General features: G+C 44.3%; 1 protein-coding gene across 2 annotated transcripts in view; it reads left to right on the top strand.

The window, feature by feature from the left end:
• Positions 1 to 6583: 6583 nt before the first annotated feature.
• The window catches only part of LOC124023587 (protein arginine N-methyltransferase 8-B-like), a 27770-nt gene continuing 14590 nt past the window's right edge, over positions 6584 to 19763 (top strand). The window contains exons 1-3 of one of the 2 annotated variants that reach the window (XM_046337967.1): positions 6584 to 7423; positions 8300 to 8524; positions 19648 to 19763. The exon at positions 19648 to 19763 is cut by the window's right edge and continues 40 nt beyond it. In XM_046337967.1, coding sequence (XP_046193923.1) covers positions 7358 to 7423; positions 8300 to 8524; positions 19648 to 19763 — 407 coding nt within the window. In that variant the 5' untranslated portion in view covers positions 6584 to 7357. The remainder of the gene's footprint in view (positions 7424 to 8299; positions 8525 to 19647) is intronic. The other variant, XM_046337965.1, reaches the window with a different exon arrangement.

The following is a 19763-nucleotide window of genomic DNA, read 5'->3' as shown; positions in this document are numbered from 1 at the left end:
CTCAATTGGATTGAAGTCTGGGTTTTGACTAGGCCATTCCAAGACATTTAAATGTTTCCCCTCGAGTGTTGCTTTAGCAGTATGCTTAGGGTCATTGTCCTGCTGGAAGGTGAACCTCTATCCCAGTCTCAAATCTCTGGAAGACTGAAACAAATTTCCCTCAAGAATTTCCCTGTATTTAGTGCCATCCATCATTCCTTCAATTCTGACCAGATTCCCAGTCCCTCCTGATGAAAAACATCCCAAGAGACCAGAGCACCTTCTTCCATATGTTTCGGGAGTCTCCCACATGCCTTTTGCTGAACACCAAACGTGTTTGTTTATTTTTGTCTGGCCACTTCCGTAAAGCCCAGCTCAGTGGACTGTGCAGCTTAAAGTAGTCCTATGAACAGATACTCCAATCGCCGATGTGGAGCTTTGCAGCTCCTTCAGGGTTATCTTTGGTATCTTAATTTCCTCTCTGATTAATGCCCTCCTTGCCTGGTCCATGCCCTCCATGCCTGGTCCATGAGTTTTGCCCTCTCTTGGCAGGTTTGTTGTGGTCCCATATTCTTTCCATTTTTTAATAATGGATTTAATGGTGCTCTGTGGAATGTTCAAAGTTTCTGATATTTTTTTATAACCCTGATCTGTACTTCTCCACATCTTTGTCCCTGACCTGTTTGGAGAGCTCCTTGGTCTCCTTGGTACCACTTGCTTGGTGGTGCCCCTTGCTTAGTGGTGTTGCAGACTCTGGGGCCTTTCAGAACATGCGTATATATACTGAGATCATGTGACAGATCATGTGATACTTAGATTGCATACAGGAGAACTTGATTTAACTAATTATGTGACTTCTGAAGGTAATTGGTTGCACCAGACACCCCCCCCCCCTCTTTGCATTATTTGAGATTTCTGCTCTTCACTCCGTTGTCAGTTTAGCCTATATTTCACTTATCTTGGTAGCAGAAAGCATTTGTATTTGTGTCCTTCAAGGCAGCTGTTAATGATCACATTAGGCTGCGATTCATTTTATTATTTGATGGTGGTTTGATCGCGGGGTGGCACTCGTAATGTCTGCAGTTTTCGGTTTGGTGTATTAGTCTATAAATAAATATTTTTGCCAAAATTAATCTCTCCCATGTCTTATTCTATGCTGACGTGAAGTTTGTTCTATAGAAATTATTTGACACTGTGTTATGCAGGTGAATGAGGACCCAAAAGCGACTTGGCGAAAACAGAGTCTTTAATCCAGTAAAGTAAAATACAATCAAAAAACACAACTTCCACTCGTAATGACGAGAACCGACTGGAGACTCGATCTTGAACAGCAGGTAGCCTCGGGAAGGCACTTGAACCTAGCAGACTCAGACACCTGCTCACCATGCAGCATCTGAGGGAAACACGACACGACTGGGCGATACACAAACACAGCACGGGCCAATACATACAAGGATCCGACAGGACAGGAACGGAACACAAGGGAAGAAATAGGGACTCTAATCAGGGGAAAGGATCGGGAACAGGTGTGGGAAGACTAAATGATTGATTAGGGGAATAGGAACAGCTGGGAGCAGGAACGGAACGATAGAGAGAAGAGAGAGCGAGAGAGTGAGAGAGGGAGGGGGAGAGAGAGGGATAGAAAGAGGGAACGAACCTAATAAGACCAGCAGGGGGAAACGAACAGAAGGGAAAGCATAATGACAAGACAATATATGACAAAACATGACAGTACCCCCCCCACTCACCGAGCGCCTCCTGGCGCTCTCGAGGAGGAACACTGGCGGCAACGGAGGAAATCATAGATCAAACGGTCCAGCACGTCCCGAGAAAGAACCCAACTCCTCTCCTCAGGACCGTAACGAAAAAAACGATAAAAAGGGGAACTAGGGTACTACTCTAAAAAAAAAAGAGACACGGGTAGAGAACTGAAAACTTTAGAGCAAACAGGACCAAACAGGCCAGGAGAGTAACAACTAGGGACAGACTGAGACACAGCAAGGGCAGGAACAAGAACAGGAGAGATGCGATGGCAGGGAACAGACTGAGACACAGCAAGACCAGGAGCAGAAGCAGAAAAATACGCACAAGGGTGGACCCCATCGTCAGTATCGGAGCGCTGGGACAGAATGGCTCCCACGCCCACCCCCGACGCGTCAACCTCAACAATAAACTGCTTAGTGACGTCAGGTGCAACAAGGATAGGAGCGGATGCAAAACGCTTCTTAAAGAGATCAGAACAACAATCATACGACCGGTGAGGAGGAAGGGAGTTGGTTCTGGACCGACTGAAGACCGTGCGCAGACCATGATATTCCTCCGGCACTCCTGTCAAATCACCAGGTTCCTCCTGAGAAGAGGGGACAGAACAAACAGGAGAAATAGCAGACATTAAACACTTCACATGACAAGAAACGCTCCAGGAAAGGACAGAACCACTAGACCAATCAAAAGAAGGATTATGACACACTAGCCAGGGATGACCCAAAACAACAGGTGTAAAAGGTGAACAAAAAATAAAAAGAAATGGTCTCACTATGGTTACCAGATACAGTGAGGGTTAAAGGTAGTGTTTCATATAATATACTGGGGAGAGGACTACCATCCAAGGCAAACATGACCGTGGGCTCCCTAACTGTCTGAGAGGAATGTCATGTTCCCGCGCCCAGGCTTCGTCCATAAAACAGCCCTCTGCCCCAGAGTCTATTAATGCACTGCAGGATGCTGCCGATCCGGTCCAGCGTAGATGGACCGGTAAAGTAGTACATGTACTTGACGGAGAGGACCGTCTAGTAGCGCTTATCAGTCGCCCTCCGCTTACTGATGAGCTCTGGCCTTTAACTGGACATGACATGACAAAATGACCAGCGGAACCGCAATAGAGACAGAGGCGGTTGGTGATTCTCCGTTCCCTCTCCTTAGCCGAGATGCGAATACCCCCCAGCTGCATGGGCTCAACACCTGAGTCAGTGGGGAAAAACGGTAGTGTCGGAGAGAGGGGAGACACAGTTAACGCGAGCTCTCTTCTATGAGCTCGGTGACGAAGATCTACCCGTCGTTCAATGCGAATAGCGAGTTCAATCAAAGAATCCACGCTGGATGGAACCTCCCGAGAGAGAATCTCATCCTTAACCTTAGCGTGGAGTCCCTCCAGAAAACGAGCGAGCAACGCCTGCTCGTTCCAGTTACTGGAGGCAGCAAGAGTGCGAAACTCTATAGAGTAATCCGTTATGGATCGATTACCTTGACATAGGGAAGACAGGGACCAGGAAGCTTCTTTCCCAAAAACTGAGCGATCAAAAACCCTTATCATCTCCTCTTTAAAGTTCAGATAATTGTTAGTACACTCAGCGCTTGCCTCCCAGATAGCTGTGCCCCACTGCCGAGCCCGACCAGTAAGGAGTGATATGACGTAGGCAATCCGAGCTCTCTCTCTGAGTATGTGTTGGGTTGGAGAGAGAACACGATATCACACTGGGTGAGAAAGGAGCGGCACTCAGTGGGCTGCCCAGAATAACAAGGTGGGTTATTAACCCTAGGTTCCGGAGGCTCGGAAGAACCGGAAGTAGCTGGTGACACGAGACGAAGACTCTGATACTGTCTTGAGAGGTCGGAGACCTGAGCGGCCAGGGTCTCAACGGCATGCCGAGCAGCAGACAATTCCTGCTCGTGTCTGCCGAGCATCGCTCCCTGGAACTCGAGAGTAGAGTAGAGAGAATCCATAGTCGCTGGGTCCATTCTTGGTCGGATCCTTCTGTTATGCAGGTGAATGAGGACCCAAAAGCGACTTGGCGAAAACAGAGTCTTTAATCCAGTAAAGTAAAATACAATCAAAAAACACAACTTCCACTCGTAATGACGAGAACCGACTGGAGACTCGATCTTGAACAGCAGGTAGCCTCGGGAAGGCACTTGAACCTAGCAGACTCAGACACCTGCTCACCACGCAGCATCTGAGGGAAACACGACACGACTGGGCGATACACAAACACAGCACGGGCCAATACATACAAGGATCCGACAGGACAGGAACGGAACACAAGGGAAGAAATAGGGACTCTAATCAGGGGAAAGGATCGGGAACAGGTGTGGGAAGACTAAATGATTGATTAGGGGAATAGGAACAGCTGGGAGCAGGAACGGAACGATAGAGAGAAGAGAGAGCGAGAGAGTGAGAGAGGGAGGGGGAGAGAGAGGGATAGAAAGAGGGAACGAACCTAATAAGACCAGCAGGGGGAAACGAACAGAAGGGAAAGCATAATGACAAGACAATATATGACAAAACATGACACACTGATGTGTGCTACAGAGAGTATTTGATTCTAGCCACAAAATTGGTGATTTAGGCAAGGCCATTGTTTTGGCACAACACCTGTTGCATGTTGTGTTTGTCAGTTAGCCCAGGGCATTGGAATACACGTGTGAATCCTTAGCCCAGAGCTTAGCCTAGACTTAACAAATGCTTGTGTGAACACAGGATAAGCTAGCCCATGGCCAGTCTTTCCTGTGGCTAAGAACAATGCTGTGTGAAAACGCCTTTTATTGTTTCACATCTGAGACGTTGATATTGTGTGGTGTATTGCAAGCTGGTCTCAACAAAGTAATCAGTATAGGCTGACTCCCACAGGGTTCTGGTCAAAAGTAGTGTATAACTGTGCAGAGCCGTGGCTGAGTGGGTTGCATCCCAAATCTATCCTCTGGAGACTAGCATTCAGTCCCTGCGTCTACTTTATACACTGTTTCTCCATCCTGCCTGAATATTTGTTAAGATACCTTTCATTTACATTTAAAAATGTAAACCTAGTGCACTAGACAGAATATGGTGACATTTGTGATGCAACCCTAGAGTCTTTAACATCATAATGCTTGTCATTGTAATTAGGCTAATATTGTAGCAACAATGCTACTGCTATGTATGTCACTAACACAATCAGAGTGCAGACTTGAGGTATCATCTAACAATGATTTTCATACTAATGCAACCGTAGATACTTATTTCCTCAACATTTGTGAACCTTGTAAAAAGCAATCAATGATAGTCCATCTCCCACTCCCTCTCATGGTACACAGACAGATGTACTGGTACTTCTACTAAAAAGCTGCCCAAGGCTATTGCCACCCACAGCTGTGGTGTGTGTGTGTGTGTGTGTGTGTGTGTGTGTGTGTGTGTGTGTGTGTGTGTGTGTGTGTGTGTGTGTGTGTGTGTGTGTGTGTGTGTGTGTGTGTGTGTGTGTGTGTGTGTGTGTGTGTGTGTGTGCGTGCGTGCGTGCGTGCGTGCGTGCGTGCGTGCGTGCGTGCGTGTGTGTCCTTGAGGTTGTTGCATGGGCTGGTGTCCTTGAGTACAACCGGGAGGACGGACAATTTCTGGATTTGTCCTTGTGTAATTGTATTCTTTCTTCTTTTAAATGGCTTAAGGAATATTTATTTGAATATGGTTTGATGCTGTCTGTCTGTCTGTCTGTCTGTCTGTCTGTCTGTCTGTCTGTCTGTCTGTCTGTCTGTCTGTCTGTCTGTCTGTCTGTCTGTCTGTCTGTCTGTCTGTCCGTCCGTCCGTCCGTCCGTCCGTCCGTCCGTCCGTCCGTCCGTCCGTCCGTCCGTCCGTCCGTCCGTCCGTCCGTCCGTCTGTCTGTTTGCGCACTTTTATATTACCATTCTCAGCATCTGTGAATGGAAGCATGGCTCCCCAGTTTCCTTCAGCAGCTGCCACTGTTGAGGCATTACACAAGCAGGGAAGTGGGAGGCAGGCAGGCAGGCAGTGGTGATGTGGGGGAAGCTGCTATAGCTGCCTAACAATAAACTCACACCTCCTCAATCTATAATCAGGAACAGGCTCGAGGCATCTGCTCCAGAACAAGATTTCGCTTTAGTCGAAAGACACTTAGTCATATGGTGTTTTTCGGATAATATACAATGTGTCTGCAAGTATCACAGTTTAGTGTTGAAATACAAGGCTGTTTGTGCAAATATGCGCCATTAAATGAATGGACTTGACTTATTTCTATTTTATTATTCTATGAATATATAAGATATTAATAAGATATAAAAAATATATGGATGATGTTTTGTAAAACACATAGAGAAGTAGTAACACTGTTGCATTGCAACAACGTTTTCTGATTCTTAGGTCTGGTCAGTGTGATGCTGAACATATGATAACGGATGATACTTATTACGGTATGTGTAGCCCATCAATCATAGAGATTTTAGATTTTTAAATTGCAGTGCAACCTTAAAAGCCGCAATTATTGTATCGCGATCCAAGTGCTCATTACGCATAATGACACTTTGGGGAAATAAACTAAACACCTGTAGGCGATTAGATTTCCAACTTTGTAATGAATCTGCAAATTAGATCATTCACAAATGTTCACATTTAAGATCGAATGGCCCGCCTGGGAGAGTGTCAAGAGTCATTCGTATCATTTAGGAAAAGTACGCACAGTTTCGATCCATTTTGCCCCAAATGATTGAATGTCTTTCTTGTGTTAATGACGAAAGTAGGCTAGCTAGAACATGCCTTCAAGGTCGTGGCTCATATAAAGTAGGTTAGATGCAGTTTGGGGGAAACGTATGCTGCAAAGGTACAGACACTTTCGTGCTCATAATAATTGCTCTGCACGGTGGGGAATCCTGCGAAAGTCGAGAAGTACGGCAATTGGTCCGCTATATACAGCATCTCTCTATATTCTGCCGGAAAATCTGTTGTGAAGGTGAAGAGAGGCATCGATTTATAACTTCTGATCACGAGCCGGTTATTGGAAAAACGGGTGCCTGACTGCCCGTATAACCGTAATGAACAGCTCCAACTCAAAACTCACGTTCAACTTTTGCCATAAATGGGAACGTAGCCAAGTCAAACGGAGGACAGCGCATCCTTCTCCGAATAGAAATATCACTGATGGGGCGATTTCAAGCCAACCACTTGTGACTTACGTTGATAGACCTGGAAAACAACTGTTGAGGAGAAGCCGAGTATGAGGATGTATTTTCCTAACGTGGACTACAGGCACCTTGGTATAGTTTGCTTGCATCATAGACATATGTTGCAGTGCGCAAGAGGAGAGAGGAAGGTTATTTCGGGGTGCTGGTGCATTTGATGCCCAAGTGCCTCTATAGGAACCACCTGTAACTTTTACAAAATGGATACCTGTCGTTTTTATCGATGTGAAACAAATGTTTTAGAAGAGAATGATAACTTTTTAGGGGGCTAACAATAAGTTGGAATTTAGCCTAAAATATGAACTATTTTCGATATTAAACGTTTGCATCATTTATGTCAATCTAGAGAAAATAAATCTAGCTTATCGAAAGAGAGCTACTAAGTTTATTTTATACAAGATTTTTCCCTCCCTGGGTTGAAGAAATCTCGTTGGCTCATATGGGACTGAGGCACTCGCGTTGCCTGCTCCTACGGAGAAAAATGGCGGAGCCGGACAATTCTGAGGTATGTCAGTTCGCTGGTAAATGATCCAAGGAGTGACATATGCTGGTCAAAATCTTTCGTTATATTGCTATAATTGATAATAATCAATTACTGATGGTTCTGTTTATTAATATTTTAGTGTCTTTGTCAGTTTTGAAGTAATCGATATTGTATCGACTACTGGTGTCTGTAAAAAGCAATGCAGACACATGCAACGTTTAGTTGTTTTTGTAAATTGTTATGGCATATATCCCGTTAAAATATTACATTTGCAAAGAAATGCAATGTAGAAATGATCTGTAGTGGTTAGCGTGTGCGCTGTCCTTGGTGCTGATTTCACTATCCATTCTGCACAATCTGTCGCATGGACTCCTGCTGCTCTGAAAACGGGTAGATGCGTACGTAACATTATGTAATCTAGCCTACCAAGTGACCTCTAATGCATTCTAAGTGTTTCACTGTGTTTACAAATAGCACATTTAGCAATGTAATGCTATAACAAATGGTTTTGAATCAAAGTGCACTGTATTGAAAGCGATTTGTTACTGCAAACAGATCCAGTCCTGTTGCTCTTCTCTGATAATGTTCAAGTGCCCTCTCTTCAAATACACCTACACTCACTTTTGTCTGTCCCTAATTCTCCCTCCCTCCCTCCTCCCTCCCTCCCTCCCTCCCTCCCTCCCTCCCTCCCTCCCTCCCTCCTCCCTCCCTCCCTCCCTCCCTCCCTCCCTCCCTCCCTCCCTCCCTCCCTTTTCATCTCTCACTCTCCCATCTCTCTTTCCTCCCCACATTGTCCATCTTTATTTCTGTCTCTTCATTTGCTCTATCCCTACCCTCCTCTCTATCTTCATATTCCCTATTTCTCTCACCCCCTCCTCACCCCCTCCTCTCTCTTAGCGGCAGTGTACCATCACTACCCCCCAGTCGCAGTCCTTTCAGCCTGCCTCCTTGCCCAAACCTGTGCCAATTGTCCACCATGTGCCACACCCTCCACATACGCCCCATGTAGCGGCCCTTCCCACCTGCCCCGGGCGCGGCAAGATTGCAAAGCTGCTCAACCCGGAGGAAATGACATCACAGGACTACTACTTTGACTCCTACGCCCACTTTGGCATTCATGAGGTAGGTAGGGGATTCATACATGAAGTGGGTAGATGGGTAGGATACTCATCCATCAGATAGGTAGGTAAGGGACTCATACATGAGGTAGGTAGGAGACTCACCCATGAGGTAGGTAGGTAGGTAGGAGACTCATCCATCAGATAGGTAGGTAGGTAGGATACTCATCCATGAGTTAGGTAGGAGACTCATCCATGAGGTAAGTAGGTAGGTAGGTAGGTAGGTAGGATACTCATCCATGAGGTAGGTAGGTAGGTAGGATACTCATCCATGATGTAGGTAGGAGACTCATCCACGAGGTAGGTAGAATACTCATCCATGAGGTAGGTAGTAGGAGACTCATCCACGAGGTAGGTAGGTAGGATACTCATCCACAAGGTAGGTAGGTAGGATGCTCACCCATGAGGTAGGTAGGTAGGATACTCACCCATGAGGTAGGTAGGTAGGATACTCATCCATGAGGTAGGTAGGTAGGATACTCATCCATGAGGTAGGTAGGATACTCATCCATGAGGTAGGTAGGTAGGTAGGATACTCATCCATGAGGTAGGTAGGATACTCATCCATGAGGTAGGTAGGATACTCATCCATGAGGTAGGTAGGTAGGATACTCATCCATGAGGTAGGTAGGAGCTCATCCATGAGGTAGGTAGGTGGGATACTCATCCATGAAGTAGGTAGGATACTCATCCATGAGGTAGGTAGGTAGGATAATCATCCATGAGGTAGGTAGGATACTCATCCATGAGGTAGGTAGGATACTCATCCATGAGGTAGGTAGGATACTCATCCATGAGGTAGGTAGGTAGGTAGGTAGGATACTCAAACATGAGGTAGATAGGATACTCATCCATGAGGTAGGTAGGTAGGATACTCATCCATGAGGTAGGTAGGTAGGTAGGTAGGATACTCATCCATGAGGTAGGTAGGTAGGTAGGATACTCATCCATGAGGTAGGTAGGTAGGTAGGTAGGATACTCATCCATGAGGTAGGTAGGTAGGTAGGTAGGATACTCATCCATGAGGTAGGTAGGTAGGTAGGTAGGATACTCATCCATGAGGTAGGTAGGTAGGATACTCATCCATGAGGTAGGTAGGTAGGATACTCATCCATGAGGTAGGTAGGTAGGTAGGATACTCATCCATGAGGTAGGTAGGTAGGTAGGATACTCATCCATGAGGTAGGTAGGTAGGTAGGTAGGTAGGATACTCATCCATGAGGTAGGTAGGTAGGTAGGATACTCATCCATGAGGTAGGTAGGTAGGATACTCATCCATGAGGTAGGTAGGTAGGATACTCATCCATGGGGTAGGTAGGTAGGATACTCATCCATGAGGTAGGTAGGTAGGATACTCATCCATGAGGTAGGTAGGTAGGATACTCATCCATGAGGTAGGTAGGTAGGATACTCATCCATGAGGTAGGTAGGTAGGTAGGATACTCATCCATGAGGTAGGTAGGTAGGATACTCATCCATGAGGTAGGTAGGTAGGTAGGTAGGTAGGATACTCATCCATGAGGTAGGTAGGTAGGATACTCATCCATGAGGTAGGTAGGTAGGATACTCATCCATGAGGTAGGTAGGTAGGATACTCATCCATGAGGTAGGTAGGTAGGTAGGTAGGATACTCATCCATGAGGTAGGTAGGTAGGATACTCATCCATGAGGTAGGTAGGTAGGATACTCATCCATGAGGTAGGTAGGTAGGATACTCATCCATGAGGTAGATAGGTAGGATACTCATCCATGAGGTAGGTAGGTAGGTAGGATACTCATCCATGAGGTAGATAGGTAGGTAGGATACTCATCCATGAGGTAGGTAGGTAGGATACTCATCCATGAGGTAGGTAGGTAGGATACTCATCCATGAGGTAGGTAGGTAGGTAGGTAGGTAGGTAGGTAGGATACTCATCCATGAGGTAGGTAGGTAGGATACTCATCCATGAGGTAGGTAGGTAGGATACTCATCCATGAGGTAGGTAGGTAGGATACTCATCCATGAGGTAGGTAGGTAGGATACTCATCCATGAGGTAGGTAGGTAGGTAGGATACTCATCCATGAGGTAGGTAGGTAGGTAGGTAGGTAGGTAGGTAGGATACTCATCCATGAGGTAGGTAGGTAGGTAGGATACTCATCCATGAGGTAGGTAGGTAGGTAGGATACTCATCCATGAGGTAGATAGGTAGGTAGGATACTCATCCATGAGGTAGATAGGTAGATAGGTAGGTAGGATACTCATCCATGAGGTAGATAGGTAGATAGGTAGGTAGGATACTCATCCATGAGGTAGATAGGTAGGTAGGTAGGTAGGATACTCATCCATGAGGTAGGTTGGTAGGTAGGTAGGATACTCATCCATGAGGTAGGTAGGTAGGTAGGATACTCATCCATGAGGTAGGTAGGTAGGTAGGTAGGTAGGATACTCATCCATGAGGTAGGTAGGTAGGTAGGATACTCATCCATGAGGTAGGTAGGTAGGTAGGATACTCATCCATGAGGTAGATAGGTAGGTAGGATACTCATCCATGAGGTAGATAGGTAGATAGGTAGGTAGGATACTCATCCATGAGGTAGGTAGGTAGGTAGGTAGGTAGGTAGGTAGGTAGGTAGGTAGGATACTCATCCATGAGGTAGGTAGGTAGGTAGGATACTCATCCATGAGGTAGGTAGGTAGGTAGGATACTCATCCATGAGGTAGATAGGTAGGTAGGATACTCATCCATGAGGTAGATAGGTAGATAGGTAGGTAGGATACTCATCCATGAGGTAGGTAGGTAGGTAGGATACTCATCCATGAGGTAGATAGGTAGGTAGGATACTCATCCATGAGGTAGATAGGTAGATAGGTAGGTAGGATACTCATCCATGAGGTAGATAGGTAGGTAGGATACTCATCCATGAGGTAGATAGGTAGATAGGTAGGTAGGATACTCATCCATGAGGTAGATAGGTAGATAGGTAGGTAGGATACTCATCCATGAGGTAGATAGGTAGGTAGGATACTCATCCATGAGGTAGATAGGTAGATAGGTAGGTAGGATACTCATCCATGAGGTAGATAGGTAGATAGGTAGGTAGGATACTCATCCATGAGGTAGGTAGGTAGGATACTCATCCATGAGGTAGGTAGGTAGGATACTCATCCATGAGGTAGATAGGTAGGTAGGTAGGTAGGTAGGTAGGTAGGTAGGTAGGATACTCATCCATGAGGTAGATAGGTAGGATACTCATCCATGAGGTAGATAGGTATGTAGGATACTCATCCATGAGGTAGATAGGTAGGTAGGATACTCATCCATGAGGTAGATAGGTAGGTAGGATACTCATCCATGAGGTAGGTAGGTAGGTAGGATACTCATCCATGAGGTAGATAGGTAGGTAGGATACTCATCCATGAGGTAGGTAGGTAGGTAGGATACTCATCCATGAGGTAGGTAGGTAGGTAGGATACTCATCCATGAGGTAGATAGGTAGGTAGGATACTCATCCATGAGGTAGGTAGGTAGGTAGGTAGGATACTCATCCATGAGGTAGATAGGTAGGTAGGATACTCATCCATGAGGTAGGTAGGTAGGTAGGATACTCATCCATGAGGTAGATAGGTAGGTAGGTAGGTAGGATACTCATCCATGAGGTAGGTTGCTAGGTAGGTAGGATACTCATCCATGAGGTAGGTAGGTAGGTAGGATACTCATCCATGAGGTAGGTAGGTAGGTAGGTAGGTAGGATACTCATCCATGAGGTAGGTAGGTAGGTAGGATACTCATCCATGAGGTAGGTAGGTAGGTAGGATACTCATCCATGAGGTAGATAGGTAGGTAGGATACTCATCCATGAGGTAGATAGGTAGATAGGTAGGTAGGATACTCATCCATGAGGTAGGTAGGTAGGTAGGTAGGTAGGTAGGTAGGATACTCATCCATGAGGTAGGTAGGTAGGTAGGATACTCATCCATGAGGTAGGTAGGTAGGTAGGATACTCATCCATGAGGTAGATAGGTAGGTAGGATACTCATCCATGAGGTAGATAGGTAGATAGGTAGGTAGGATACTCATCCATGAGGTAGGTAGGTAGGTAGGATACTCATCCATGAGGTAGATAGGTAGGTAGGATACTCATCCATGAGGTAGATAGGTAGATAGGTAGGTAGGATACTCATCCATGAGGTAGATAGGTAGGTAGGATACTCATCCATGAGGTAGATAGGTAGATAGGTAGGTAGGATACTCATCCATGAGGTAGATAGGTAGATAGGTAGGTAGGATACTCATCCATGAGGTAGATAGGTAGGTAGGATACTCATCCATGAGGTAGATAGGTAGATAGGTAGGTAGGATACTCATCCATGAGGTAGGTAGGTAGGATACTCATCCATGAGGTAGGTAGGTAGGATACTCATCCATGAGGTAGATAGGTAGGTAGGTAGGTAGGTAGGTAGGTAGGTAGGTAGGTAGGTAGGTAGGTAGGTAGGTAGGTAGGTAGGTAGGTAGGTAGGTAGGATACTCATCCATGAGGTAGATAGGTAGGATACTCATCCATGAGGTAGATAGGTAGGTAGGATACTCATCCATGAGGTAGATAGGTAGGTAGGATACTCATCCATGAGGTAGATAGGTAGGTAGGATACTCATCCATGAGGTAGGTAGGTAGGTAGGATACTCATCCATGAGGTAGATAGGTAGGTAGGATACTCATCCATGAGGTAGGTAGGTAGGTAGGATACTCATCCATGAGGTAGGTAGGTAGGTAGGATACTCATCCATGAGGTAGATAGGTAGGTAGGATACTCATCCATGAGGTAGGTAGGTAGGTAGGATACTCATCCATGAGGTAGATAGGTAGGTAGGATACTCATCCATGAGGTAGGTAGGTAGGTAGGATACTCATCCATGAGGTAGATAGGTAGGTAGGATACTCATCCATGAGGTAGGTAGGTAGGTAGGATACTCATCCATGAGGTAGATAGGTAGGTAGGATACTCATCCATGAGGTAGGTAGGTAGGTAGGATACTCATCCATGAGGTAGGTAGGTAGGTAGGATACTCATCCATGAGGTAGGTAGGTAGGTAGGTAGGATACTCATCCATGAGGTAGATAGGTAGGTAGGATACTCATCCATGAGGTAGGTAGGTAGGTAGGATACTCATCCATGAGGTAGATATAGTTCCTTCAGAAAGTATTCACAACCTTTTACTTTTTCCAAATTTTGTTGTGTTACAAAGTGGGGTTAAAATGGATTACATTTTAGTTTTTGTTGTCAACAATCCACATACTCTGTAATGTTCATTTAAAAAAATAAAATAATAATAATAATAATAATTATACTATTATACAATAATAATTATACAAAAAAAAAAAATACTAATATATCTTGATTAGATACGTATACAACCCCCTAAGTCAGTACATGTTAGAATCACTTTTGTCAGTGATGACAGCTGTGAGTCATTCTGGGCAAGTCTCTAAGAGCTTTGCACACTTGAATTGTACAATATTTGCACATTATTCTTAAAATAATTCTTCAAGCTCTGTCAAATTGGATGTTGATCATTGCTAGACAGCCATTTTCAAGTTTTGCCATAGATTTTCAAGCCGATGTAAGTCAAAACTGTAACTAGGCTACTCAGGAACATTCAATGTCGTCTTGGTAAGCAACTCCAGTGTAGATTTGGCCTTGTGTTTTAGGTTATTTTCCTGCTGAAAGGTGAATTTGTCTCCCATTGTCTGTTGGAAAGCAGACTGAACATGTTTTCCTCTTCTTCCTTGCCAATGACAAGCATACCTATAACATGATGCAGCCACCAACATGCTTAAAAATATGAAGAGTGGTACTTAGTGATGGATTTGCCCCAAACATTACACTTTGTATTCAAAACATAAAGTTAATTTCTTTGACACATTTTTTTGCAGTTTTACTTTAGTGCCTTATTCGAACAGGATTCATGTTTCGGAATTTTTTTATTGTGTACAGGTTTCCTTCTTTTCACTCTGTCATTTAGGTTAGTATTGTAGAGTAACAATAATGTTGTTGAGTCATCCTCACTTTTCTCCTATAACATCCATTAAACTCTGTAACTGTTTTAAAGTCACTATTGGCCTCATGGTGAAATCCCTGAGCATTTTCCTTCCTCTCTGGCAACTGAGTTAGGGAAGGACGCCTGTATCTTTGTAGTGACTGGGTGTATTGATACACCATCCAAAGCATAATTAATAACTTCACCGTGCTCAAAGGTGCCCTTCTTCACCAAACCAATAGGTGCCCTTCTTTGGGAGGCATTGGAAAACATCCCTGGTCTTTGTGGTTCAATCTGTGTTTGAAATTCACTGCTCGACTGAGGGATCTTACAGATAATTGTATGTGTGGGGTTCAGAGATGAGGTAGTCGTTCAAAAATCATCGTGTTAAACACTATTATTGCACACAGAGTCCATGTGTCACGTTCTGACCTTAGTTCCTTTATTTTGTCTTTGTTTTAGTATGGTCAAGGTGTGAGTTGGGGTGGGCAGTCTATGTTCCTTTTTCTATCATTTGGGATTTCTGTGTTTGGCCTGGTATAGTTCTCAATCAGTGGCAGCTGTCAATCATTGTCCCTGATTGAGAACCATACTTAGGTAGCCTGGTTTCACTTTTGAGTTTTGGGTGATTCTTTTCTGTTCCGTGATTTATTTCACCGTTCAGGACTGTTTTGTTTATTGTGTTTTGTCGTTTTGTTCGAGTATTCAATTTTCATTAAAAGGCATAATGAATACTTACCACGCTGCACCTTGGTCCTCCTCTCTTTCTCCCAACGACAAACGTTACACCATGCAATTAATATGTACATTATTATGTGACTTGTTAAGCAAATTTGTACTCCTGAACTTAGGCTTTCCATAACAAAGTGGTTGAATACTTATTGCTCAAGACATTTCAACTTTTAATTTGTTATTCATTTGTACAAAATTCTAAACATGTAATTCCACGTTGACATTATACGCTATTGTGCGTGGGCCAGTGACCAAGAAAAGGCTGTAACAGAACAGAATGTGGAAAAAGTCAAGTGATGTGAATATTTTCTGGAGGCACTGTAGTTAGGAGACCGTACAGACGGACTGACTGAACAACTAAGCAGCTGACTAATGGACTGACTGGTTTACATTCTGGTACCTGGCATGTAAAGGAAAGAGGGCGGGGCATTGAAGTGTCAGACTCATAACCCAGATAGTGATCTATTGAAGTGTCAGACTCATACACCAGAGATGATCTATTGAAGTGTCAGACTCATAACCCAGATAGTGATCTATTGAAGTGTCAGACTCATAACGCAAAGATGTTCTATTGAAGTTTCAGACTCATACCCCAGAGGTGATCTATTGAAGTGTCAGACTCATACCCCAGAGATGATCTATTGAAGTGTCAGACTCATACCCCAGAGATGATCTATTGAAGATTCAGACTCATACCACAGATAGTGATCTATTGAAGTGTCAGACTCATACCCCAGAGATGATCTATTGAAGTGTCAGACTCATACCCCAGATAGTGATCTATTGAAGTGTCAGACTCATACCACAGATAGTGATCTATTGAAGTGTCAGACTCATACCCCAGAGATGATCTATTGAAGTGTCAGACTCATACCCCAGAGGTGATCTATTGAAGTGTCAGACTCATAACCCAGATAGTGATCTATTGAAGTGTCAGACTCATACCCCAGAGATGATCTATTGAAGTGTCAGACTCATACCCCAGATAGTGATCTATTGAAGTGTCAGACTCATACCACAGATAGTGATCTATTGAAGTGTCAGACTCATACCCCAGAGATGATCTATTGAAGTGTCAGACTCATACCCCAGAGGTGATCTATTGAAGTGTCAGACTCATACCCCAGAGGTGATCTATTGAAGTGTCAGACTCATAACCCAGATAGTGATCTATTGAAGTGTCAGACTCATACCCCAGAGATGATGTATTGAAGTGTCAGACTCATACCCCTGATAGTGATCTATTGAAGTGTCAGACTCATACCACAGAGATGATCTATTGAAGTGTCAGACCCATACCCCAGAGGTGATCGATTGAAGTGTCAGACTCATACCCCAGAGATGATCTATTGAAGTGTCAGACTCATACCCCAGAGGTGATCTATTGAAGTGTCAGACTCATACCCCAGAGGTGATCTATTGAAGTGTCAGACTCATAACCCAGATAGTGATCTATTGAAGTGTCAGACTCATACCCCAGAGATGATCTATTGAAGTGTCAGACCCATACCCCAGAGGTGATCGATTGAAGTGTCAGACTCATACCCCAGAGGTGATCTATTGAAGTGTCAGACTCATACCACAGATAGTGATCTATTGAAGTGTCAGACTCATACCCCACAGGTGATCTATTGACGTGTCAGACTCATACCCCAGATCGTGATCTATTGAAGTGTCAGGCTCATACCCCAGAGGTGATCTATTGAAGTGTCAGACTCATAACCCAGATAGTGATCTATTGAAGTGTCAGACTCATACCCCAGAGATGATCTATTGAAGTGTCAGACTCATAACCCAGATAGTGATCTATTGAAGTGTCAGACTCATACCCCAGAGATGATCTATTGAAGTGTCAGACTCATACCCCTGATAGTGATCTATTGAAGTGTCAGACTCATACCCCAGAGATGATCTATTGAAGTGTCAGACTCATACCCCTGATAGTGATCTATTGAAGTGTCAGACTCATACCCCAGAGATGATCTATTGAAGTGTCAGACCCATACCCCAGAGGTGATCGATTGAAGTGTCAGACTCATACCCCAGAGGTGATCTATTGAAGTGTCAGACTCATAACCCAGAGATGATCTATTGAAGTGTCAGACTCATACCCCAGAGATGATCTATTGAAGTGTCAGACTCATACCCCTGATAGTGATCTATTGAAGTGTCAGACTCATACCACAGATAGTGATCTATTGAAGTGTCAGACTCATACCCCAGAGATGATCTATTGAAGTGTCAGACTCATACCCCAGAGATGATCTATTGAAGTGTCAGACTCATACCCCTGATAGTGATCTATTGAAGTGTCAGACTCATACCACAGATAGTGATCTATTGAAGTGTCAGACTCATACCCCAGAGGTGATCTATTGAAGTGTCAGACTCATACCCCATAGGTGATCTATTGAAGTGTCAGACTCATACCCCAGATAGTGATCTATTGAAGTGTCAGACTCATACCCCAGAGGTGATCTATTGAAGTGTCAGACTCATACCCCATAGGTGATCTATTGAAGTGTCAGACTCATACCCCAGATAGTGATCTATTGAAGTGTCAGACTCATACCCCAGATAGTGATCTATTGAAGTGTCAGACTCATACCCCAGATAGTGATCTATTGAAGTGTCAGACTCATACCCCATAGGTGATCTATTGAAGTGTCAGACTCATACCCCAGATAGTGATCTATTGAAGTGTCAGACTCATACCCCAGATAGTGATCTATTGAAGTCAGACTCATACCCCAGATAGTGATCTATTGAAGTGTCAGACTCATAACCCAGATAGTGATCTATTGAAGTGTCAGACTCATACCCCAGATAGTGATCTATTGAAGTGTCAGACTCATACCCCAAATGCTCTAGGTATCCTAAAAGAGAATGGGAACAACCAAAAAAGGTGTTTCTATCGAGGTCCTTATTTAGCATGTGGGTCAGGTTACAGTCTGAATGCCAAGCAGACCCAAGAACAGAACTGCCCCCGATAAAATGTGTGAGTGTGTGTGCAGATAGATGGGTATCAGATAATCCCAGCAGGGTTTCGTTATAGACCTACCTCTATTTAAAGAGCCTGTGCCAGTGATGCGGCCTAAATACTGCCTCTGTCACTATGATCGTTTTCTATGAATAGAAATCCAGAAGCTGTCATTTCTACATGTTTAAGAGGACATGCACTGCGTCCCTAATGGCTCCATATTCACTATGTAGGGCACTTCTTTCAACCAGGACCCATAGGGATCTGGTGGAAAGTAGTACGCTATACAGTATGGTGACATTTGGGACACACACATGTCCTGTACCTCCCACTTCTGAATTGTTCAGTGCAGCATATTCATTACATCCTGTATGAGGACATTTATATACACATTTTCCACACTCTGTTGAATCTCTCTTAGCCTGATATTAACCCAATGAGTCCCACCGTATTGCCAGGGCGTTTTGGACATCTCAGCCCTTTTAACTTGGTGTGTTTGGGTTACAGACTTCTGGGTTGTACCCATAGACACAATTTGTCTGTGTGATTAATGGGGGCTGCACTACAGCGGCGTTTTGAGACAAGGGTGGATTCCGAAGGTGTCTGGGGACGGGGCTTTAATACAAAAATGTCTGTCAAGTCCGAATGGTTTGAGCTGCAAACTATTAAAGCTGTCTATGAAAAACTACTTTGCTCTATGAAGCACACAAGCCACACAAGAGCGATTAGAAGGTAAGGGGTTCTTCTACATAGAAGATGATAGGAAATCCCAGGACATACTGTCTGTAATACTATAATAAGCTCACATAGTTGCTGTCACAAAGTCCAAACAGTTGTTACTGACTAGGTAGATATACATGTTTTCACAGACCTTAGTTTTTAAATGGACATTTGTCAATAAAACCCATGAATGCAACTGTTTAAGTCAAATGACGTTTTGTGTTCTGCTTGTAGCCCTGGTTGTCCTGAAAATAAAATGGTAAAACACTTCATTGTGAGGCTGAATATGAGGGCTGGACATGCAGATAACTGAAAGTCAGATGAATGAAAAGCCCATCTCTGCTGGGATCTCGGGACTGATAGGGTTAAGTCTTTCTGAGCTTGACGTCCTCTCTGTATCATGTTTTTTCTGACCCCATGACCTGACCAAGTAAAACTCCTGGACAAAGTCATTGTCACGGAGTTACAAAGTCTTGCACATTCTGGAAATCCTAAGTCAAATATTCACTTAGTCTCCCATTGACACCAATGCATGACTAAAGGCTGGATATTCCGCGATACTTCTGCGATAAGGTTTGAATCCATGTCCTAAGTGAAAATTCGACTTAAGTTAGGATTCAGCTCTCTGTGAGATTCCCAATCCCATCAACATTCCCATCTTGTTCCCTGTTGGACAGGAGATGCTGAAGGATGAAGTACGGACCCTGACCTATAGGAATGCCATGTACCACAACAAGCACATGTTCAAGGACAAGATAGTTCTGGACGTGGGCAGTGGGACAGGCATCCTGTC

The sequence above is a fragment of the Oncorhynchus gorbuscha genome, unplaced genomic scaffold (genome assembly GCF_021184085.1).
Source record: "Oncorhynchus gorbuscha isolate QuinsamMale2020 ecotype Even-year unplaced genomic scaffold, OgorEven_v1.0 Un_scaffold_1648, whole genome shotgun sequence".
NCBI classification, from domain to species: Eukaryota; Metazoa; Chordata; class Actinopteri; order Salmoniformes; family Salmonidae; genus Oncorhynchus; species Oncorhynchus gorbuscha.
The sequence above is the reverse complement of the archived record's forward strand: the minus strand, read 5'-3'. Positions and strand labels throughout refer to the sequence as shown.